This window comes from Anas platyrhynchos, chromosome 2 (genome assembly GCF_047663525.1).
Source record: "Anas platyrhynchos isolate ZD024472 breed Pekin duck chromosome 2, IASCAAS_PekinDuck_T2T, whole genome shotgun sequence".
Lineage (NCBI taxonomy): Eukaryota > Metazoa > Chordata > Aves > Anseriformes > Anatidae > Anas > Anas platyrhynchos.
This window is the reverse complement of record NC_092588.1, coordinates 83161671-83187965: the sequence shown is the minus strand read 5'-3', so window position 1 is coordinate 83187965 and position 26295 is coordinate 83161671. Positions and strand designations below refer to the sequence as shown.

Genomic DNA, 26295 nt, shown 5'->3' with positions numbered 1-26295 from the left:
GTTCCCTCTATTTTAGTTTTTCTGAACAACATGAAAAGAGGGGAGGAATACGTCTTCATAACAAATCAGCAGAATAAAGTTGTTAAAAGGCTTTGTCACAATTCATCAAACTTTGAAATTGATTTTTGCCATCAGCAATCTAGATTATTTTTGGTTAAAGAGAAGTTATCTGTGCACCAAGGTGAGCTGTAAAGATAATCCTGAAGCAGTGAATATTTAGGAACAAACTTATCACTAAAGGTCCAGCAGAACTGTTGATCTGGATGCAAAATGAAGACTATTTGAGGAATGTAAAATTCCATAAGTTCTATCTGCTTTCTCCTGACAGCTCCCCACCCCTCTCCACACACACACCCTGAAAAAAGCAAAAAAAAAAAAAAAAAAAAAAAGTTTATGCCTACTCATGTTTAACAGGGGAAGGAGAGCCACTATCATTGCTGGCTTCCTAAAAATGCACGGCTTATCAGTAGGATCTTATATTGTGTGTCACTGTAGTAACTAGAAATTAAAATTATTGCTCTCACCTGGTTTTAGGCACTGTCTCAGGGCTGACACAGAAATTTTAGTAAGGTTATAAAAACTGAGTGAACATTAACTTTTTTTTTCCCAGCTTCCTGTTTTGCTGAAAGACAGAATGCTGAATCCTGTTTAGAAAGTGATGTTTTCTTTCAAGGAAGGCATTCCAGAACTCAGGGAAGTCTTTGGGAAATTTCTGTCTTTGCCTCATTATAATATATATCTGTGTTTCCAGAGGCTCAAATGCCATATAATATGGTTGCTGAGGAGAACTGATAAGCTGCAACCCTATAGAAAACGTGGAGGTCATTACAAATAGTTCAAGTAGATCTGAAATAGAATGAGATCTCATTACAGTTTGCAAAATATTGATGTTTTGCTTTATTTGTCTAATTCTGTAGAGTGGTGAAAAAATAGTGTTATAACAGCTGCTGCTTCCTAGTAAACTAATAGTGCAACTGGGAGAAATGAATAACAGAAGCATATCCACAGAAAATTTAGTGTCAGCATGCAGTTTGCTCTCTTCTCTGCCAACAATATGCTGTGTCATAAAGGTGCCCAGAGACAGGAGGAGAAGCAATGGGCACAAACTAAAGCACAGGAAGTTCTGGCTGAATATAAGGGAGCATTTCTTTACTGTGAGGGTGACAGAGCACTGGAGCAGGTTGCCCAGAGAGGTTGTGGAGTCTCCTTCTCTGGAGATACTCAAAACCCTCCTGCATGCCATCCTGTTCAATGTGCTCTAGGTGATCCTGCTTGGCAGCGGTGTTCGACTAGATGATCTCCAGAGGTCCCTTCCAACCTCGACCATTCTGTGACTGTGAAATTGATCCTAGGTGGTGGGGGAAGGTGTTTTTTTTTTTTTTTTTTTTTTTTTTTCTCACCATCCCACTATATTTTAATTGTTAATAAATTAAATTACTCTTCCCCAAGTAGAGTCTGTTTTGCTAATGATGGTAATTGGTAAATGATTTCTTCATTTTGACCCCCAAATTTTCCATTTTACTTTTCCCCTATCCCATTGAAGAAGAGTGAAAGAGTAGCTGGGTAGGGTTTTGGCAGACAGGCAATGTCAGACTGACCACACTAGCAAACTAGAGTGAAAGATGCTGGAGAAAATGTGAGAATGACCAGAACAGCAGTCTAAGGAATAATACAAACACTTGTCTACAAAACAAAGTGAAATTCAATCCAGTCATACCCAGTATGCCTATACTTTCTCAGGGTGGGAGATAACTCTGAGAGTTCTCAAAAGGCATGTCTTATTTTCTTTATTTTTCCTTTTTGTTTGGTTTTGTTTAGATGAATTCTCAATATTATTTTTTCCCCACACAGCTTCTATATAATTTTGCTGTCCTTGTATCTCAAAGATTCTCTGTATATTTGTATGCAGTGAACAAAGAATAACAATGTGTTGAAAGTCTTGAATTTTCCAAGCTTTATGAGCAATCTAGCATCAGTATAGGTTTGTTGTTGTTGTTGTTTCTTTTATTCTTTGCTTAGATGGATGTTTTTGAGTCTAGAGGCTTAAGCACTTTGTGAAGGATGGAATCCTAATGTGAGGGTGGAAAAAAGCAGAAAGGTAATTTTGAGGGTAAGAGAAAAGACAAATCTAGATTAAATCTGTGTGAGTAGTGTCATTTTGTGAGTGTGTTCTTTTGTGCATGTTTTTTTTTTTTGTATGTGCATGTAAGAATACAGAGTCCGAAAAGGAAATCTGAATTAGAGAGAGCATCACTCCTTATCTAGGAATGTGTGATTCAGTGTCAGAATAGAGTTCCACTAACATAGATTTCCAGAACTCATGAGGAGTGGGACATAATGTTGAAAAAAACATTTGAAATTAAAATGATTTTCTGAATTGCACTTAAAATGCATTGGCTCTATGTGTTCTTCAGCCCTTGAAAGAGTCCTTGGACTCTTTCAAGAGAGTCTAAGCAGGTCTCCTAACATGACACCAGAGTGTTTTGCATAGCAGATGTAAATATCCTGCAGAGTATTTCCATAGTGCAAAAGAAGTCTTCTAGTAAATGAGATGGGTACACATTTTGCTATTTTTTCATATAAAGTCTTATTTTTTCAGTACGTAGCTCATGCATGTCCCAGCTTTCAATTTTGAGGAAAAAAATATGTTTGTTTTAGACTTTGGTTTTCTAATATAAATTTTTCAAAAAGCCATTTAACATGAAAAAAAAAAAAAAAAAAAAAAAGGAAAATCTGAAACAGAATGTTTTTGACATTATCAGACAATTTCCTTTCTATTTTTTGTCAAGTCAACTTTTATGAAAATGACAATTACTAAAAAGTTCTGACTTTTTACAGTGAATATGTATTTTTTTCCCCCCTAGCTCTGTTTAAAAGAAAGCTCTACTCAAAGCAGAAAGGCTGCTTCATTTACAGAAATAGAAGACCAGCTGGAGTAAGTAGAGAGGAAGGAAGGACTTCGTCTCCCTAAAGGAGAAGCTCTTGTGCTTGCTTCCTGTTTTCAAGCACAATGACAATCTGCTGTTCATCAAGTTTATTCATGGAGAGAAGACTTTAGCAGAGGATTATTTTCACAAGCTGAAAAGATATGGGAGAAGTCTGGGAAACCTCTGGAGGCAAAACTAGAAATTTTGTTCTGTTAAAATCTTCAAGAAAATAAGCGAATGGACAGCTTACTTAGATATCATGGATCCAGGGATTCTTTTTATCTAGACATACTGCTGAAGACATGAGTGAAATATTTAGTGAGCTACAGAAATACTGAAACATATTAAACCACTTTTATTTTGAGAGCAGGTTATTCTCTCTGAATAGATTGAGTCCGTGCATTGGCAAGGAACTGCAGAAATTATGAAATGCAAGTAGTCATCTAGGCCTACAAATTCTAGGAACCTATAAAATTCACCAACAGGATCTCCTTAGCTCTCCAGTTGGAGTACATCACATCAGACTACTTTCTATAAAAAGGGAAGGGCTAAACATCAAGACCTAAAGCTAATGTTTGGCTGGAAGACAGTTCCTATCTAGACAGTGGAAGAAGTAATGAACTGCAAGGTGGACTTCCCTTTTTTGTACATGACCCCGATTTAGGAGAGATTTTTCTAGACTGCCTTTTCTAGATTTTCTAGACTGCTTTTTCTAGATTTTACCAATCTTTCTGCCAAAAGATTGGTAGAAAAAAAGGTTTGTATGGCCAAAAGAAAAAGAGGTGTATAAACAGAAGAGGAGCAAGTGTCAACAAATAAATAGATAAATGATCTCAATTTGGAAGAGTAATAAATAGACATGACTGAGAAAAACAAACAACAACAAAAACCAACTTAGAACAAAAAAGGTACCTGTTGCACAGGTCTCAAAGGAACAGTAACATTGCATGGGAAAAAATAATAAATAACTTAAAATGTTGTTCACCTGTATATATTGAGCAGAAATAAAGAACAGCAATGAATAATAGAGCAGGTGGAAGGGTGGCATGAAAGAGGAGATACAGTATTACATAGATTTCATTTTACCCAGTTGATGATTTTTAATCATCAATATATGTAAGTATATGTAATCAACAGTATATGTAAGGTGAAATTTCATTACACTTGAAAATATGTGGTCTCATATTTTTCTGTACAATCTCTCATAATGGTTGATTTAGAAGTCAGCTGATGTGCTAGCTCCTATAGCTGGGTACTGTATGTTTGTTTTAGCTTGATCTCCCATTCAGAAATTATAAAATTTGCACCACTGTGGTGAACACAAATGGGCACTATAATCCCTGCTAGCAAGACTAAAAGTAATTTATGAGAGATACAAAAAAGAGCAGGCTATGCTGAGGAGTATACCTTTATTTCTCATAACTCTTTTCCTTTCCATTTTACTCCATTACAGTAAAAACTCATGGGCCTTACCATGCATTCCAGAAATATGAGATTCTATTTTTATGAAGCTTCCCTCTGGAAGCAGTCCCTTACGTTATATAAACATAACAGGGAAATAATTCTCATCATTTCTTGTGTGTATTCTCTTCTGATGTTTCAGGGTTTTGTTCTATCTTTCATTTTTTATGATAAAATGAATTCACATTTTAGATTGTGTTATCAGGACTTGCATTAAAAAGAAGTACATGTTAATGACTGCCTCGCCACATAGGAAGAAGTAATGTGACTAAACTACTCTGTCTAATCTATTTGAAATGCTGTGTGGGGTAGATGCTTTTGACAGTGAATACAATACATACACCATTGCAAAATAATATCTGATATTGAACTGGAAAAGAATGTCTAAAGCTGAACAAAGCCTCTAGCCCTTGCCCTCCTGCTGTTCAATACCTTGGTACAGTAACTTTAGTTTCCCTTTGGTAGTAATTGTGACTGTGAAATACATCAGATGCCCTGCATGAGAATTTGAAAAGCATCATGGACACAATAAGAAATGGAAAATAGTAAAAAGAATGAGAAGTAATTTGTAGTATTGGTGGGTGAACAAGACTGTGTCTGTTTACTCTTTGAGGTATCTACTTTTTTACCTGTTACTATAAAAAAGTCACTTCTGAAACAAGAATACTGGTGCCATCAAATGGCAGACTCTTTCAAGTGTTAATGTTGACTACCTTTTACATTGTATTTCTTAGACTAATGAGGTATAGTATAAAGTGATCTCTCATCCATAATAAATGAACTGCAGCTTAGAAGTCTTTTCCATTTTGTTCAACATGCTGTACATACTTACAATTAGAAAACACTTTTCTTTTAGGCAGAACAAGTATTTGCAGTCTATGTTTAAATAATAAAAACAACAAAAAATAACCAAAGCAACAGCAACAACAACAAAATCCTATTGTTAAAATTTCTATTCAAAATAATGATGAAACTCACCAATTGCATACTCCTGGGTTCGGAGCTGCTATGCATATGGTAAGGTATAAAACTAGAATTAACTGCTAATAAAATAAATATATTTAAAGTGCAACAAGTAATGCTATAATATGTCTTAGTTACTTTCTGTCTGTGCAGAATTCTCTTACAGAGTGTGTGGAAATAGGCCAGCTTTACTGACTAACATCTTCTAGTCATGGTAATTCAAGAATAGGAACTCTACCACTTAAACAATTCTTGAAGGTCTGGTTCCTCTTTAGGGTTAAGAACTGGAGATCTTGGCCCTTTTCTCCCACCTTAATTTTATTTACTTTTTCGGCTGTTCTTATAATAAACTCAGGAAAAGTTTGCTTCTCCTTGATCCTGCTAGGAGAAGTAGTAGCTCCTAAAGGCTAAAATGTGTTATTTATTGATTAAAAATACTGATTTCTACACAGAAGCTTCAAGAAAGTTTTCAGGTATATTCATATTTTTTAATTTACAAAATAATTAAGTAATTGGAAGGCTTCTGACTCAGAAGTAATCAGAAGAAAGTCAAAAAAATGAATTTAAAAGAAAAATGTTTCAATAATTGGCATTTTTTGGACTAAATTTTGAGTTTCTGTTATATATTCCTGTACAGTTCTGTATTTTACCCTGTAGCATAAAGACGTTTGTGATGTTTTGGGAAAGAACAATTAAGCTTCCTGTACCTATGTTTCTTTTGTTCTTTTATATTGAGCTTGGCTTTTGGATCTCTTTAGATCTTTTTGTATCTCACTTTGGATTTCTAAGTAGGGGGCTAGACTCTCATGTGCAATGTCAAAACTCTTCTGTGATAGAAGTACATGTAAATAGCAATCCTAACAGAGTTTCTAGCTTTTGCCAGCTGCACAGACCAGTGTGATCAGAAACCAGGTGTTAATCTCTCTTATGACCATGAGAATGTGGAAAATAACAATTATAAATGTGGAAAATAACAAAATAACAATTTCCTGTGAAAATGTAGTAAATGAAGAAGTTATTAAGAAACACAAATTTACATCAGTTTAATATGTGCTTCATATGGTTTTTAGATACTGTGAATGTTGTCTGTGGAAGTCATAAAAAAGAATAATTTGAAAATGAAATAGAAGCTAAAACAGAGACAATAAAATAAATTTCAAGGTTATTTTAGTCATGATATATATATATATATACACACACACATATGTATATATATATGTGTATGTACACATATATGTGTGTATGTACACATATACATATATGTACACATATACGTATATGTATACATATGTACGTATATGTGTACATACATGTGTACATATATGTATATATATACTTTTTAAACTACATGTCAGAGTACTATTTTTAGACAAAATAATGGAAAACAATTCTAGAACCTACATGCGTATATTTTTAGTAAATGTGTGTAAGCATGTACATATTTGTGTATGTGTGTATCAAGAAAAAAAAAACAAACTTGAATTTTAAGTAAGGTTTTAACTTTAAGAGATTTTAACTCTCAAGACTGTTATGTTATTATGTCTATATATTTTATTTATCTTCAAAAGAGTTCAGTTGTCTGCCAAGTGACTGACATGCACAAGTGTTCAGCTAAAGACCACTGAGTTGTCAACTGATCATAATTGTACATTGGTCATTGATTGCAGGGATATGATCACAGTGGGTGGTTTAAAACCTCATTGATTTGAAAAAATCTTGTTGAAAAAGATTAAAGGTACTGATTCTGAACTAGTTGTTTTGGAAAGATTCATAGCCTGAGCTGGGCCTGAGCCTGAGCTCATTTCCAAACTTTTAGACTCCAGAGTGTTTAGGTCTCAGTGAAAATTATCTGGATATATGCTCTTAAAAAGATGATTTATCTTCCTCAGTTAAACGTGTTCCACACACATTATATCTTTTAAAATTGTATTCATGAACTCAGTAATTCATGAATTAGTTTTCTGGACCATGAAATATAAGACTTTTTTACCAGACCTCTCTCTTACTACCTTACTGCACTGAAGAGGTGGTTAATATTTAGATTTATTTTTTTTTTTGTACATAATTGTAATTTATTTGACTTTATGATAAAATAAGCCTTTTTTAAATTTATTTATTTCACACCTCCAATATACTGTGTACATAGTCTTACCAATTTATCAATCATTTATCATTTAACATTTGCCTTGGGGTAGAATGAAGTCACTGTTACTGCTACTGAGTTGGCTTGCTGACAGGAATCTGATAGGAAACATTCTGTTACATACAGGATATTCACACACATCTATACATACTTCTGTGGACAGCACCTTAGATCTGTTGTGTTTAAAAAATAATAATAAAAAATAACAGTTGTGAGCAATATCTATTTTAAATATGAAAACACAGCTTTCATAACAAGTAAAATTGATACTTTCAGAGAGCTTACTAATGCTCATTCTCAATTTCAGTGTCAAATATATATGAGATTGTGGAAAAAAAAAAAAAGTAATTCTGGAAAGTCTTTTGAGGCATGTGGTAAGATAACAGATAATTAAGTTTGAGCAGCAGGATTGCTGTCATTGTGAAAACTTGTAGATGTGTTTTTCTAGATATTAAGAAAAATATAGTAATTGAATGAGAAATGCTGCAAGCTATCTTGTTCCATGTACTCAATAAATGATAAGCATCAGTGGGAATAATACAGAGTAATTTTCAGGTAAGATTGTCCAGGATAATCTTTTTCCTACTTTCAATGTCTTAACTCTGTGAAGATTGACAGGAGATTTCCAAAATAACTACGTGATTGACAAGAAGGGAAAATGATGACATAGAATTCACGCTGAATTGTTAATTAAATGAAGAAAATCACTCACATAGTATCTGCCATTTTTATGATTTATCTTGTGTCACTAGAACCTTCTTTTCATCAACTTTCATGCCTATTTTTACAATTTATTTGAAAAAAAATTATCATATTTTATTTCTGCAATTAATATAAGCACATACATTATATGTGTGTATATATATATACATGGGCAGGTTTTAAGTGAGAAAGTACTGATTTAACAATATTTTAAATACCATGGGCAGATATTCTGAGTCCTTACATCTCTGTAAGAAACCATTTTCTGTCTTCTTTTAAGGAGAACAGTGGACTTCTTGAGGAGTTTTATTTCATTCTTGAGATTACTACAGTTAGGCTGGTGTAATGCTATAGCAAAACCATTTGTAGTAAAACTAATCCTAATAATTCTGATTCATATTATATAAAATCTTCAATTCCTAGTTGCTCTTCTAAAATTGAGGGTCAGAGGTAGAGAGGGATATATTATGAAATGAGGTACACAAGATAAATAAAGGGAATCTGGACCTTTGTTTTGTAATGGACCAATCTGTTTGATAAGACTGTTACATCTTTGGAAGACTGAAAATCATGTTAAAACATCTTTATGTATATTGAGGATTGTGCGATGCTTTGTTACTTGGATTAATATTATAATACAAACTATTGTAATTTATCTTAGAACCAAATGCAATCCTTTGCATCTTATTTATACTTTCTGGAAACACTTAATAGTTATAGAGAAATCTGGTGGGGAAAAAAAGCCAGCTGTCATTGTGTTTTACTTTCAAAATAAACATTTTACACTCAGCTGCATAACATTAGCAACTAAAAATGTATATTTAAGCATCCAAAAAGCTTCTTTTGCTTTTAAAAAGGACTTAAAGCTTCTGTGTTCAGGAGATTAGATTAAGTGAGCATCCTAGACATTTGCTCTTATGCTTTAACAGGACAAAAAATAATTAGCTACTTCTAAATCCATTTTGTAAATTCATTTTATTGCTACATATAACTAATTCTCAGGTAGATTTAACTTAGATCTAGTCATCTTCAATTAATGACTTAGATTTGTGTCCAGCCTACTATAGATCTAACACCTGAGAAACTCCACTCTCAAAAATTTAAATGAAGATATTTCTTTTTTCAGACACCTAAGATTTCATAAGTAGCTTAATTATATGGTACTAGGAAATAAGAAAGAACCCTGTGCATTGGTGTGATATAAATGGAGACTTTCATGTTTTCACTTTAAACAGGAAAAAACCTACAGTTATACAACATATTACCTCCTCCATACTATTAAATTGTTTATATTAATGTTTGCCATGTTTTCTTTTCAATAAAGGATATAGCACACCTATGTCTCTATTTGACATATTCCTTCTGATAGAGGCACAGGTGTTCCTGATATTAATAATGTCAATTAGTCTCAGCAATTCCTGTCCTTAGCACCAGTGGTTCAGTTGCTGCAGGTTCCGATATGGATATATAAATGTAAGAAAGGGCTCACTGCACCTGTTATACTGAAGCTTGTCTTGAAAGAAGCAAAATTATCTATACTTGCAACAGCCTGTATGGGAGTAGATTAGGTGCATGAAAGCTGACTTTATGCATAGAAACCCAGTATTTACTGTCACTCTGTAAACAGGTTGTGCATGGTTGTGAATAGTAATCCATATTTTTATCAAAAGATTCATAAAGGGTGCATGATTGTATCAAAAGGTATGTAAATGTCTGAAGAAACATTGTTGTTCCTTAATATTTTCAGAATATCATTGAGATTTCTATTTTTTAGATGTGAAGCCATGAAAGATGAAAGGGCCTTGGTTTAACATCCTGTCTGAAGGACAGCATCTCTAGCAATGCAGAACATATACCATTGTACTGCGCTGCAGTGTGAGCAAAAGTGCTGATGTAAGGAATTCAGAACAATTATGCTTTTCTTCAGAGATTAAAGTGTTATAGCTGAAAAACTACTGAAATAAAATGAAGTAAAAAGGAAACATCAAATTACTTTTAGTTTAAGAATGATGAGTTCTTTCAGTGCTAATTTCAAGTTCTAATCTAGAGAGGTCCAGACCCTTTTTTAAAATTATTGTTTAGGTACAAAGAGAATGGGAAATAATACAATGCTTTCAATAAGGTAGCCAGCTGAACAATATTGCACTGAATCCTTTTGGAGAGAAGTAAAGGGGAGCAACATTTAACCTATCCCAGGCATGAAAATTCCTTCACAAGAAGGCTGTCACTCCAAGGGTGCTGCAATGTAGTATAATGGGTCTGGCTGGGATGGAGTTAACTTTCCCTGCAGCAGCCCATACAGTGCTGTGCCAGAACTTGTAGCCAGAAGTAGACACCAGCGTTGTGTCTACTGCTGAGAAATACTGGCACTGCATCAGGACTCCATCTACCCCAATCCCAGAGCCAGCAGGCTGAGGCAAGAGGCGAGAACGGGACATCACCAGGGCAGCTGACCTAAACCAACCAAAGGGGTATTCCATACCATATGATGCCACACTCAGCCATAAAAGGTGGAAAAACAAAGAAGAGGGGAGGGCTTTCATGAAAATGTCTGTCTTCCCGAACAACAGCTACATGTGTTGAGGCCCTGCTTCAAGGATGTGGTCAAGGATCACTCGGTGGTGGGAAGTATAGGAAGTAGAGAGCAATTTCTTTCCTCTGTACTTCCACACATCCTTTGCTTGTTTTCCTTCCTTCCTTCCTACCTTCCTACCTTCCTTCTTTTTTTTTCCCCTTTTCCTCTTTCCATTTTCCCTTTAGTTATATTATTTAATTAATAATAATTTTCCCTTAATAATTATTTTTCCTTTAATTAAATTATCCTTATCTCAACCCATGTATTGTTTCTTTCCTTTTCTTCTTCCCCTCTTCTTCAGAGGAGAGGGAGTGAGAGAGTAATTGTGGTGGAGTTCAGCTGCCTAGCAAGGTAAAACCACAGCAAATAGATGAACACAAAATCTTCCTCTGATTGGTGGGAAACTGAGACATACAGAAATTAAAGTTTGTGCTCACTTCAAAACTACGTCTTCTAAGCTTAGGCCAGACAGTTCACAAAGCCTAAAGCCCTATACAGTGCTTTAAAATCCATCTATCCAGCTAATTGCTGTATCTGAGCTGCTGTCATATTATCTCTTCCTATGAGAAAAAGTGTAGACCATGAAGGGCTAGCGGCTGCACGTTTATGGGAGCACAGAGGAGGTCACAAAATTGTCAATGAGTTTGGCAGTAGCTCAGTTCCTACAAGACAGAACTATGAAAAGTATTTACACCTTACTGCGTTTACAGCAACCACTCGGTACCTTTCTTTGCTGAAAGCAGTTCTACAAAAGCCCCACTTCTTCTAACACCAAGAGTGAGTGATTACTCACATGGAGTTAATAGATGGCTCTGGTTTTCCAATTGAATTTGCTCAGACTTGTGGTATCATAAGGAACAAAATAAAAATAAATAAATAAATAAAAGCCTGTATGGAAGATCTAAGGATTTTGTAACTGAAGAATAATGAATAGATAAAGCAATTTTTAATCCACAGCTAGCTATGAAACTCTCCTGCCTTTTACAGCTGTACTTTTCTTGCATGCTCCTGTCACTTTCTGAGCACCAGTTCTGACCTCATGTGATCTGATCCAGGGAACAAAACAAACAAAACTAGTACTGAAATTGAATAATCCTTTATTTTTTTTCCTGATGATTTAGCTCTTTACATTTTTTTTTTTTATTATTATTTTTTTTGACAGGTAAGGCATAAGACAACACAACTAGGAGCAGAGATAGAGTAAAAGAACTGCTCCTTTTGGCTGTAGCTCAAGATCTATCTGTAATATGAAGATATACATCTTAAGACTGTAAAATATTAGAATTCTTCAGAGGCCATAATTTGAATTTTATTTACGCTGATTTTTGTTCCTAATTTTTCTGAATGTGCAGTGCTTCTCAGTTCTGCTTCTCAGTTCTTTCAAGTGCAACTTTTCTGTATAGACTTTAAAGGAACTATGACATTTCTGATAACTTATGAGGAATTTCCTGAATTGTATAGACATAAATTATTTATTTCAGTGTCCTCTTACCTCCGTATGTTTATGCATATGTACATAATATACTGTGCTTTTCATCCTGATAGTTTATTGTAAGAAACTCTTATTTCATATTTTCATATTTATTTTGTTGAAAGGGATAATTTTTTTCTTTTAAAGACATGTATGAGAAATAATAAAGAAGATAAATTTTAAATGGATAAAAATAGTGCCTTTGAAGAGAACCCTAGATAGATTCTGATGATTACAGAGGTTTTGAAATTCATTAGTTTTAGTGTTAAATGCAAACAGACATATAGAAGGTATTCTAGCTACAAGATTTCTACCATTGTGCTTAGTTTGTGTAAAGGAATTCTAATGCCATATTTTGTAAATGTAAAATGTGGACTTGTGGATAAAACATTTATTTGAAATATATCTTGTTTCTGAAGCTAACACAATGATTTGTTTTTAAATGGAGTGTATGTTAAAAATTACCATTCTGAAATCTTGCAGATTAGCAAAATAGTACCAGTAGGCTTGTGACAAAGTCAAGACAGTCATTCATAAATTTGTTTATATGCATCTAAAACCAGGGAAAATATGCAGATGAGAAAATATAATTATATCCTGCTGAAAAATGAAAGATGAGAACTGGCTCTATTTAGTTATCTATATACATCTGAAGATTAATACGTACTTCATTCAATTGTTGTTTTGTTGTTGTTGTGTTTTGTTTTGTTTTGTTTTGTTTTTGATATACCATAAAGTCTGCTTGTTCCTGTAAGAGCTTCCAATATGAAATGACAAACTTTTCTTTAGAAATGCATGTTTATGATTACATGATACTGAAAAAATAATGTAACAAGAGTAAATATCAGATTGTAGTCCTTTTGAAACCCATTAGTAGTTCTGGATGTAATATTCTCAAGAGATACTACAGAAATAGTGAACAACTATTAGTGAACAACAATAGTGAACAGCAAACTTCTAACACATCATTGTGTAATTGATGTTGCAGTATGCATACCACTGTAATAAAAATGGAAGTAGGAATGCATGTGTGTTTTACTTCAATTTTATCTTGCTTTCTTTCTCTTTGCATATATATATTACACATGTATCTTTTATTTAGTATTTCTGTTAAATACCTGGTATCTGTAATGTATATGTATGTGGTAATCCTGTAAGCCTGTGGTAATCCTGTATGTGGTAATCCTGTAAGCCTGAGTCTAAAAAGGCCACATCTATATTTCATATACATATTTCATATATATGAATATATATACTTATATATTCCATATATATGATATATATATATTATATGATATATATATATATATCATATATATATATACATATATATATTCCATATATATGATATATATGTCATATATATATACATGAAAAATATGTCCCTCTGTCAAACTTAGCTATCCACCAATATACCAAAAGTTATTTCATGGGAAAATTATGAATTTTAATTTTAATCATTTAAAATCATAGAATCATAGAATGGTTTGGTTTGGAATGGACCTTTAGAGAGAGATTATTTCATTCCATGGGCAGGGAGACCTCCCAGTAGACCAAGTTGACCAAAGCTGCATCCAACCTGGCCTTGAATACTTCCAGGGATGGGTCACCCATAGCTTCTCCATGCAACTTGTTTCAGTGCCTCACCACTCTCATTGTGAAGAATTTCTTCCTAAAATCTAGTCTAAACCTATCCTCTTTTAGTTCAAAACCATTATTCCTTACCCTATATACCAATACACTCCCTGATAAAGAGTACTTCTCTACCTATACATTATAAAAATCTTCTCCTGTAGAAATTCTGAATGACGAGGTGCCTTTTTTTAGATTAATAATACTCAGAAAACAGCAGTGGAGTTAACTATGAAGAAGTGAATATTAAACTAAATTAGGTATTATCCCTTGTCTTAGTAGGATCAATTTAGAGATTAAAAGTGTGTTATGAAATACTTACCAGGCACATTAAGGATGTTTAATAAGAAAAAAATTGTAAGCCTTACCTATTAAAATTAGCAAGGCATGTGCAGGAGGGTGTAATAATATTGACCCAGGAGCCAAAAGAAATTTAACTCCATCACATTGCTATCTTACCTCTTTAAAATTTCTTAAGAACTTCTTTATATCCTGAGAAAAGTGTGTTTCACAGTGAGGTGTGGGGTTTTTGTTTTATTTGTTTGTTTGTTTGTTTCTCTTTTGTTAGTGCTTGGATGGTTGTTTTTTTTTTTAAATAATCTCACTTCACTTTGACAAATACATGAATCAAAGCTTGCACTGTTGTAACAAATATTTGACCCTATATACATGTATATTGCCCCTGAAGAAAGCCTCAAAGTTAAAATCAGTATATTTTAGGCATGATTAGAGTACTTTTCCTTTTGCATAATAAGGGAAATAAAATATTATTCTTACAACACTGAACATGTATTTAGCTTTTCAGAAATTTTATCCTATGGTATTTCTTAAATACAGGCAGATCAGAATAGGTCATGATTCAAATCCACCCACCCTTCCTTGTGACCAAGATTTCATCACACAGTTTTGGTATTCCATTAATTTAAAATGCTGAACATCTTGTGATCCCTTACTTATCTTATTTTGTTTTTATTACCTTTTATTGTTCTAAAATATTTATCCTAATTGTTGGGACTGTTTTTTTCATTAAACCAGTTTGCCTCATCTGACACAAATCTCAGCACTCTGTAATTCTTCCAGCCAACTCTAGAACTACATAACAAATATAGTTACAGCAGTTATTATTTAGCAGTTCTTCAGCATAATAACCATTTTTAATGAGAAATACCATGTTATTGAGTTTTAGAATCTACTAAACTTTCTCTTTTAATTTTTTAAGTTAATATCACTGTGAATATTTAGTGTGATCATTTCCATAAAAGCCATTGCATTCAGCTCACTTCACTATTTTTGATTGCTTCTGTAATTAAGTTTGCTACACAGCATTTTATGTATAACCATAATGCTGCTGGGGATATGATTGGATTGCATATAGATATAGCCAGACTAATTTACATACATGTACAGCTTGACGGCTGCAGTGTAGATGCTGCAGCATAGTATTAACACAAACTAATTCACAAATAAGAATTCATGTTCCCTTCTGGGCTTGGATAGGCCATGATGAAAATCCATGTTACACTTTCACTCTTCTTACTATCAAATGAGATAAACATGAGTGAGTTTTGCTTATTGGTACTGAAAATCACACATTTTATCTGAGGTGTTGACTTATCTTTTTCTCTTGTGTGCTCTAGATCTAGTTATTTGAAGAAACAGTCACTAACACAGCAAGAAATATGTAGTATGACATAGCATTTGAATAACAGATACACAAGAAGCTGGAAACACTGTTAGTGATGATTTCATTTAAATTTCTCAATCATAATGACATTTACATTGTCTTTCATAAATATCCTCAGTAAAATTTGTTAACTTCAGTAAAAAAGATAATAAATATAAAATATGTATCTTTAGATTTAAGTCACTAAATTGGAATTGGAAGAAAGAAGTCAACAATAGGAAGAAACTTATTTTTCCAGAAAGTTTTGGCTTGATCACTGTGAATGTATTTGTTAAATGCATTTAAAATCATTATAGTGTACTTTTATGGTTCTTTCCAATCAAAAAAGTTATTTGGTTAAGCATGCAAGGATCTGTGTATACATAGTTATGACAAAAAACTTTCATCATCCTAAGTATTTGTAGCATGTAATGTAGTACTACACTAACTTTTTTTATTCTATATAGACTTAGTAAAGATGATTGCCCTGTGCTAGGGGTTCTTCCTTTTATTTTGCAATTCTTATTCCCTTCCATTTGTTATAGAGGGACTTATAGAATCAATATGCAGTTTATTCTTTTTCTAAACTCTTCAGTTCTGGACTGTATTTTTGCCAGCCCAGTCTCTCTCTCTCCCTATTTTTTTTTCTTTTTTTTTTTTTTCCCTTCCATTTTCACGATATTTTCTGTCCTTTTCCTTTCAGTCATACTTACCTTCACAACAGCAATAACCCTATTGATCTCTCAATAATTTCTCAGGATAGCTTTTTCTTCCTTCAGCATTTATTTTTCACAGACCTCCAACATCAAGAACCATTTTAAGTTCTACAGTCCAGAACATACTTCCTTACTAAACTCAGCTATCTGACATCCATCTAATCTACTAACAGCTGCATATGGCAAAAAAAAAAACACTGAAAAGATTAAGTGCTGAAGTCTAAAGAACCTTCCTGCATAACTGACAATTGACAATTTTGTAAATTTGTGATGTTCTGCAACACTACAGAAAAAATAATTTGGGTTGCATATCTAGACAAAAAAAAAAAAAAAAAAAAGTTGTTAATATATATCAAATTAATTGTAATTGCTTAAATATCATTTCCATAATGTGTTGTAGAATTTCTTAAGAAATATACTACAGTCTGTGAAAACTTTGACCCAGGAGCCATTTATGTAGCCACTGCTCCACTGTATCAGTTTTGAATCTAATTTTTGCCTCTTTCTCTTTTTCGTTCTTTTCCTTCTGTTCTATATACCACTTAGTTCTAATTTGCTGACCTACACTAATCTACCTTTCTTTTATGTAGGTATTTCAAGAAATACACTACATATTCTGTATTTTATGTGTTCTGTTTTGTACTTCATGGGAAGGTTTACTTGAGCACCACTTATATACAATTTGTAAATTGTATTACATTTAGGGGATGAATTTCACCTTTTTACTCCCAAGTCATTTTTCTACAGTCATGGCATCTGCTTCCTCATCTGGAGGAGTGGGGCATAGGGATTCCAAGGAGGAATACCTTGTTGTATTTTTTATCTACTTATATGTACATCCAGACTATTTAATTAACATACTTATGATTGACTGGACAAATACAGAATTTTTGCTCCTTAAATGGACTGATCGGAACTTGGCTTCTTCTTCTCTGCTACTTTGAGGAATTAAAAAACTGCTTTCACTCATACCTATTCAAATGCTAAAAAATTACATTCTAGTGTAATTTTTATAGTCACTAATGCAAATGTATACAAAGCATAGCAGCATAGCAAAAAGTAACTAATGTCTGTTTTTTTGCCTCCACATTGGGAGGCCTTTTTTTTTTTTTTTTTTTTTTTTACTGTATAAATCCTTTATCTTTGATGTTATCTTCCCAGTAAAACTCTTCTTTGCTGGAGTACATAATGTTATTTGCACTCATTTTCATTATCATTTATGGACATTTCATAGACTTAAAATTTCACAGACAATGCCAAGGCATTAGGCTTTGCATTCTATTTTTAGCATTCTATTCTCTTTTATTCATGCTTCTCCACTGATTCTAAGGAGACTGGACTAAGCAATAAGGTTAAATATGAACATCATGCTTTTTACCTTATCTATTTCAACATAGTTCCTTTCTTACAAACAAACAAACAAACAAACAAACAACAAAAACAACAACAACAAAGTATATATATATATATATATATAAAACTAAATATGACCAGTATAATGACAATATTTTTCCTTCATAGATTATTGGGAAAGTAAATTCTGAATTGAAAAGATTTTTCCATTTCCATGTATCTTTAAAAGAACCATTCTTTGACTTCACATCATACATAGTATTGTAGGAATTCCGTTTTTATGATTAAAAAATATACAGTAAGGTTCCATTATGCTTCTACTAGTCTCAGCGGTAACTATTAGCTTATTTAAAGTATTTTGCATGTATATTGGTCACAAACCTTGATTGTTATTTTCTTGTCTCTCTTTCTTGTCTCTCAGACATGTCATCATCCAGGGCTGATTTTGGAAGCCATTGCATTAATTCATTATAAGTAAATAACTTGAGAATTTCTCTCTCATTTTTTCACCATAGCCCAATGTATTTTATGTTTACTCATCTCATCAGAGAAACTGTCTGTACTGTAAACAAGTAAAGCACTTAGGTGATCGTGATTAGTTCTAGTGAATGCATGCTGGTGAATATTATCGATCACATCACATTATCTGAACAAAACCCAAAGAATTATTTTACTATGGAGCTATATTTCTCACCCAAATTCTAATGGCTTTCCACATTTTTACTATTCAATCCAGCAGTTGTGAATAGGTTTAAGCCTGTTATTTATTATGAAAAAAAAATAATCTTAAAACAGTTCTTCAGGAAAGAGGTTCAGATGTTTGGTATCTTAAAAAATAATAACAATAATGTTGATAACAAAGAAAAAAACAGCAATCACATAAAAAGTAATTCTTTGGTATTTGTAGGAATATATTTTGCATCATTTTGATATATGGATTGATTTGCATACTTACATGCTTAAAGTAGTTTATATCTAAAGGTACAAAAAGGTTTGGTAAATTATACTTTGTAAATACAAAGAAGATATATTTTATGGAAGTGACATTCTCAGCTGTGGCAAAACTATATAGTAACTTCTAAGACAACTTTATGTTACATTTCATGCTGGTACCTGTGGGCTTAAAAGAGTGAAGAGTAGCCTATAGTGTGGAAAAGGGATTGAAAAGTGGATGAAGATTAAACAAATAAATAAAAGCAGAAAACAATCATTTCTGATACATTACTGGCAACTAATAGATATTATTCAGTGAATATTCTCAGAAGCTTGTACTAAGTGAATTTAAAAAGAAAAAAAAATGAACAATAAATTACTTAAAAGTTCCAAATCAACCCAAACTTACTTGGATTTTACATAATGATAAGTTTTTACCTACCAACTCCAGACATCTCCGGAATGCTGGCGGTGTACATGTCCTTGGTGAATTTTGGTTCATTGTCATTAATATCATGGATTTTAATGATAAATTCAGACTCTGGCTCCACTTGTCTTCCAGTCTTTCTGTCTATAGCCTTGGCACGTAGCACATACAGGGACTTTTCTTCTCTGTCCAATTTCTTTGCAGCATGAATATCTCCTGTATTTTCATCTATAATGAACAGACTGCCAGCCCCATCTCCTGTTAATATGTATTTTAAATTTCCATCTCCTTTATCTTGGTCAGTGTGTAGCTTCAGGGAGGTAGAAAAGAAGAATTCTATAAATATATGTATTGTTATTACAGACCAAATCATTCAGCATATATGAATAAGTCTGTACAATCTTGACTGTAATTGGGGTCAGCAGTGGTTATCTTCTGTTTCACTGTTGAAAAAATTACAAATTTGAGACTCAATCATACACAAAAAATAGCTCTAAACAAATTTGTAAAGACATGAGGGGATATAGAAGATATAGAGTAGAAGATATGATATATATCTTCTACTATTTGAATTAGTAATCAAAAATAACTGTAAACCAAAAAATATTTCTTTCAATAACCTATCCAGAAACTGATAGAAGTCTCATGCTTGAAGATGACAAGGGGTGTAAAAAAATCCCAAGTTTCTATTTGCAAAACATAGCCTGTTTTCCCTTTTATTGACTGTTGATAATGCACCCAGATGACCTGTAACAAGGGACAAGGATTTGGATCTTAAGGATTACAGCTTTTGAACTTATATAAGTTATAAAATCACTTATAAATCATGTATAAATGTTCTGATTTAAACATCTTGCATTTTAACTTCCCCCCTCCTTTTTTTTTCTTTTTTTTTTTTTTAATATCTCACCTCAGTTAATTACTTTCCTTCCTTATAGTCCTCTCCACATGGGAGGAATAATTCTCAAGAACACTAGGAGGTAAATTTTCAAAGCATTGAGTGGGGTTTAACAGCCTTTTTCCTAATACACTTCTCCATAAGAGTTCAAAACTATTTCTGTGAACTTACAGGCACTGATTCATTGCCATATAATGCCATTATGAAAAAGTGCTTAAAAACAGCCAAAGCAAGGCATTGAAGCTGACCCAGACAGTAGAAGTTCTTATAGAATGCTCTTTTCTTGAACTCTACTTCTATACTTTCATTTAGGGGCACGTTTCCATTTTATCTGTGGTGTGTTTTCCTCAGATATATGTTTACTGTCACATTTGGCCACAGCTCAGTGACCTGTGTGTTTTTCAAATATTGATAGAAAGAATTTCAACTCAGTACTTCTTTTTTTTTCTCTGAATAGAACAATATGGTATATCTACCACCTGAAAAAATATTGCTGAGTGTCAATGAAGGTTTTACTCTAGTTTGTCACAAAAGCCAGAATAGTTACTTTATGCCACTTTTTTCCTTGTTTCTCTATTTCTGTAAGTGCTTATCCCCATGTTTCATAACTGAGCCACTGCATCTTTCTATTACTCCACCTGTATGAAGGGTGATTGTGGTGGATTTTGTTAAATTCCTTCACTTTGATTTTTTTCCTCTGATTTTACACTGAAGCCTTAAAACTATTCACTATATGTGAACTGATTATTCTTATGTTAGAAATAAGACTATCAAATGACTATCTGAACAATTTTAGCACTTACTGTATTCAGTGTACATCTATATTAAAATTCTATGAAGATTCTTAAGGATTAAATAAAGTGGGTTGAAAGAATCAAATAAAATGTGCACACAGCACTCAAACAAACAAACAAACAAAAAAACAAGACCTCACTGGCAACTTGCCAACTCTACAGATAATACAGAGAAAGCAAATTTAACAACTGTACCTTGACAGAATGTGGAGCATTAAGTAATTAATTTGCAGAGTTCAACAAAAGCATTTGATTATGATACATACTTGCATTTTCAAGAACAAAAAAAAAAAAAAAAAAAAAAAAAAAGATTTATTTGCATATCAAGTATATGCAATACAAGTATATATAGTATATTTCTTTGGGTCAGATGACTTTGTCTTGTGCCACACAGCACACTTTTCTGTTCAATACGAAAGAGTGCACTTTCATTCTTGTTGAGATATTCCTCACCATGTAGCATAAATATAGCTTTCACATTGAGATAGAATCTTCTTGAGGTAGAATCTTCTTAAAATATTCCAACTAAGTATCAGATCTTAGGACTGAAAAGCAACACTTGAATGTAGTTTTTCATGAAGATAAGTCACCTTCCTTCTGAGTCTTAAAAACATTCAAGTGCTTGCTACAAAGTCTTGTGTTGTTACGTGGCTCCTTAACACACTCAGCCAACTAGGGGAGCAGCCAGAAGAGCTTGGGTTGGAGTCTCAGAGAGAAATCCTATGGATCAGGAGAAGGAATATCTCCTAGCAGTAGCATCGGATGGAGAAGGCAGCATGAGGGAGTGAGAGGAAGGATGGGAGTTGCATTAACGATGTTGAGGCCTCAGTGAAGCTAACATCCTTTCTTAATGCTACTTAAACGTTGTTAATTTCTCGTGTTAACAACAGTCAGACATGTAAGTTCTTTAAAGTTGAGTACACATTCCATTTTCATGCATTTACAAAGCTATTTTCCTTGTATTTTTGAAATAATTTCTGTCATTCTCTCCAGGGTTGTTTATTTTATTTTATTTTATTTTATTTCCCCTATACATGTATATATTCCAACATACAGCTATTAATTTAAATTTCTACGACAAGTTTGTTGTTATGTGGATTAAACTAGACTCTGGTCCACAAGTATTATCTCCATAGTAGCCTTTGAGGCAGACTGTAAGGGCAGAGACTTAACTGTCAGGAGTCCTGGTCTTTAATTGCAAGTAGTGCTGTGCAGAGGAGGAATGTAATTTTTTCAGGAACTAGAAGTTTCCCACTTTTGAAGATGAGCAACCATTACTGAAACAAATATGGTTTAGAACTACAAAATGAAAGAAAAAAGGAGACAGGGAGTGGAAGGAGAATTTTGTATTGCTTGTTTTGATTTAGAACAGAAAACAAAATTATCCATTTAAAAAGGAATGTTTTGTTTGTGTGGGATTATATCCGAAATAATAAGTACATAATATACATTTTATTTTTATTAGAAATTATATCTGGAGTATTATTTTAATATAATTTTATTTAAAATTGTAGTAATAACATAGTTCATATTTGAAGACCTGTTAAATGCTTCCCCCAGGCAGCTCTGGTACCTAAAGAATTTTTCAGGGAGTATAAAGTGTCCTTAAAGGCATCATTTTCCTTAGCAAGTTTCCAGATTTTGCTATTTGCATGTTTGTTTTTTTTTTTCCTATTCCTACAGGCTCTTTCTAGACTTGGAGAGCTGGTCATCTGCTGAAAACAGATCATATATACTGAAAGACATGTGCAGATGGGTAGCAGAGATCCAGACTGTGAATGTAAATGGTATTAGCTTGCAATCTCATTTTGATTGGTCAAATGAACAACTCTGCTGGTGATCTAAGATCAATGACCTCTTGCAATGGGGCAATGATGTGAGGTCAAAGTAGTGAGGTCACTGATCTTTTCTACACTAACAAGTGGTTCTGGAAAAATATCACATCTGCCCACGGCCATTCCCTTATCCTGCCTCTCAACTATGCATAGGTCCTCAGAGAATAGGTTAATTTCTTTTATCTGTCTTTTCAGACTACCTACAAAGACGGCAGGTTGCTCAAACTGTGACAGCTATTTTAACCTTCCTCTTTATGTTTCTACCAAATGATAAACAGGATTTTTAGACATGGTAAATTTGGGAATAGAATATTCCTCACAACAAAGCATTCCATATCCTACTGCCCACTTAGTAAGATCACTTCAAGTACAGTTGCAAACTATGACTTCTTCCACATGTAAAGATGTCTAATTCCTATGAATGTTATGGTTTGTATTTAGCATTTAAGGAACCTTCATTGGTCTATGATTTAAGTTTGCAACATTACAGTTTGTGGGAAAAAAAATGGATTATTTCCGTATTGGGAAAAAAAAAGTGACACATTATCCAGAATCTTATAGAAATAAAATAGTAGTTGTGTAAAACATAATAATCACACTACTCTCTCACTATAATAAATTTACGAAACTGCAAAATACTACTTTTTAATTTATGAAACAAAGTAGCTTCACATAAGACTGTAGAAGTTCATGCAAAATAAGAGAAGCAATACAGTAATAAAAAGATGCTGCAACTTAATTGTGACTAGTTTATATTGTGTTTCTTTGCGGCTGTGAATTTTTTAAATTATATTTATTTGTAATATTAGTTCTCAGCTTTTAAAAGTTTATTTTCCTATAGAAAGCCTACAGAAAATCACCTACAGAAAATCAAAATAAAAAATATGTTATAATGTTTACAAAATACTGAGCCTTTTATTCATTAAAATGCAGGAACAAACCAGGATACTTTTCTAAATCCTTTTGCCAGATTTAGTAAAAAGCATTAAATGCAAAATACTTCTTCTTTGTGTTATTATTATTATTATTAAACCATTTATGTGTGTAAAGGAAGATCATTTGTCCAAACCAAATAAACAGTCTGCATGCTTTTAATTTGAAGTAATTTTTTACTGCTATGGTTTCCCTATGTTTTTCAGAGCCAGCAGGTCTGGGGAGGTCCATCAGTTACTAGGAGCAGAAAGGCATACCTGTTGAAATATTTAATGTTGTTGTTGTTGTTTTACTCTGCAAGTTTCTATTTCTCTATTTGGGGTGAGGTTCTGAAGCAAGTTCTATGTAGGCAGAAAATAAAGCTGTCAAATGTGTCCTTTCCCATATCTTAAACTGTCTACATTCTACAAAATTCTACATTCAAAATTCAACATCCTTCATCAAACTGATGAAGGCTGAATATTGGATGAATACTACAATCTCTGCAAGAAGCTAGCAGGTCAGAGGAGAACCATGAAATACTTTGATAAAGGAAAAAAATAATAATAACAATAACAATAACAATAAAATCCAGCAAAAACAACAACAAAACAGATATTAGATTACTCGGTATATAGTGACCACACTGATAACAATAACATATCCTTTCCATTTAATATACAGCATGGAATCGCCTGAAATAATTTGGAATGAAGATGTAAATTAGAAGATGCACTGCTGAATATCTTTATTTCTTGTTATTCTTCTGCACATATTTGTTTTTCTGTAGCGTGGCTGGCTAAATACATTATCAACACAACTTCTCCTGAGAATCATTAGAGAAAAAAACATAGGTAATAGTTATGACAATTACCTATTTCTGTAACAATGTATGTGTTATGAGTATATTTATAAATGTTGTCTTATTTTTTTTCATTTTTATTTTTTAATAGCAAAAGGTGGTATCTCAACTGTCTATCCAGTTCTGCAAAACTGATTTTTTGTGTTATGTGATGATTAAGACCATGATGTTCCCAAAATAAATCTTGACATAAATTTACATGGGTCTATGTTACTGGGATTTGCAATAAGTAAATGAGTAGAAGAACAACAAATTATATTTAGAGGTGTGTAGCATAATTTTATTTTCCTGAATTTAAGTACCTTGCTTATGAAGGCTTACATTTCACTTTCATGCAGCACTCAGCATATGGTAGTTTTAGGCATATCAGCAAAAGGTAGTTATAACACATACCTTCCTGCTTTCAGGAAGTATTTTGTTTGATTATGCCAAACTTTTTTAATTTCAAACCAAACTTCTTTCAAATCAATGTCATTACACATAGTACAAAAGATATTGGTATGTTTTGGAGGGTAAAGCAATTTTATAACTGATCAAGTTAATTGGTATGGAATGGTAAAAGGGAAAGTACAGAGAAAAAAAAGGATATTTGTCTTAGAAAAGAGACCAACATTTAAAAGCTCTTGCCTGTTTCTTGTTAATTCAATTTTAGTTCACTAAATTTTGTGTACTGTGTGGATGTTCTCATTTCCTTGTAATAGAAAGTAACTCTTCTCAAGCTAGGCAGACATAATCAATGTAAGACAACGGAAGAAGGGAGAATCAATAGGGACAGTTAACAAATTATATAGTGTTATGAATAAATTTACCCCATTCAGGGGAAAAACAAACAAACAAACAAACAAACAAAACTTCTTATAACTGTTGTTGTAGATAAAAAGGAGAAAAAAGAGCAAGACAAGCTACTTATGACTAGCAAGATTTTTATTAATAGAGTGCAGACATTTATTTAGTTACCTAAATTCAGAAAGAAGTTGTGATCTCTCCTGTGGAGATGAATGAGGGGAAAGTCAAAATCGCCTCCAGAAAGAAGGCAGATCCATGCTTACATTGTGGCAGGACTGTACTAATGCTTACAATGTAGATGGTCTGCAGTGTACCTCTGTATCCTAGAATCTTAGAATCCTAGAATGTTTTGGACTGGAAGAGATCATAAAGTTGGCCATCCAGTTCCAAGTCCCCTAACATGAGTGGGGCCAAATTCCACCAGATGAAGTTGCTCAAAGCCACATCCAACCTGACCTTGATCTCTTCCAGGTTTGGGGCATCCACAGCTTCTCTGTGCAACCTGTGGCCTCACTACCTTCACAGTAAAGAACTTATTCTAATATATCTAATCTAAATAGATATATTTAGTAGAGTTTAGCCTTCTAACCTCTTTTATATTAAAGCCATTACTCCTTGTCCTATCACTACACTCCCTGACAAAGTGTCCTTCTTCTTCTTTCTTATAGGCTCCCTTTAGGGGGGGAACTGGAAAGCTGCAGTGAGGTCTACCTGGAACCTTCTCTTCTCCAGGCTGAACAACCCCAACTTCCTCAGCCTGTCTTCAAAGGAGAAGTGCTCCAGCCCTTTGATCATCCTTGTGGCCCTGCTCTGAACTCACTCTATCAGGTCCATGTCCTATTCTTGTGCTGTGTGCCCCAGAGCTGAATGCAGTACTCCAGGTAGCATCTCAGGAGAGCAAAGTAGAGAGGCAGAATCACATCCCTTGTCCTGCTGGCCATATTTCTTTTGATACATCCCAGGATACAGTTGGCTTTCTAGGCTGAAAACAAATATTGCCAGTTCATGTTGAGTTTTTCATCAACCAACATCCCCAGGTCCTTCCCCTCAAAGCTGCTCTCAATAATCCAAATCAAAATCCAAAAATGGTATACTGCAGGTTTTTTGCCTCCACTGTCTTCATCCATGCAGTTTTCTCCAGTAGAGGAACCTGGTATTCCACAATATCATTATTTGTTTAGTAGAAAGTATGTTAATATATGTTACTTCCTTTCTGAAGTGAAGATACATGTTGGGTGATTA

The 26295-nt window shown here is 33.3% G+C and overlaps 1 protein-coding gene across 2 annotated transcripts in view; it reads right to left on the bottom strand.

The window, feature by feature from the left end:
- CDH9 (cadherin 9) overlaps nucleotides 1-26295 on the bottom strand; it is a 106184-nt gene that overhangs the window by 29889 nt on the left and 50000 nt on the right. For both annotated transcript variants that reach the window (XM_021266933.4, XM_038175171.2), the window contains exon 3: nucleotides 18982-19276. In XM_021266933.4, the coding sequence (XP_021122608.2) occupies nucleotides 18982-19276 (295 nt within the window). The remainder of the gene's footprint in view (nucleotides 1-18981; nucleotides 19277-26295) is intronic.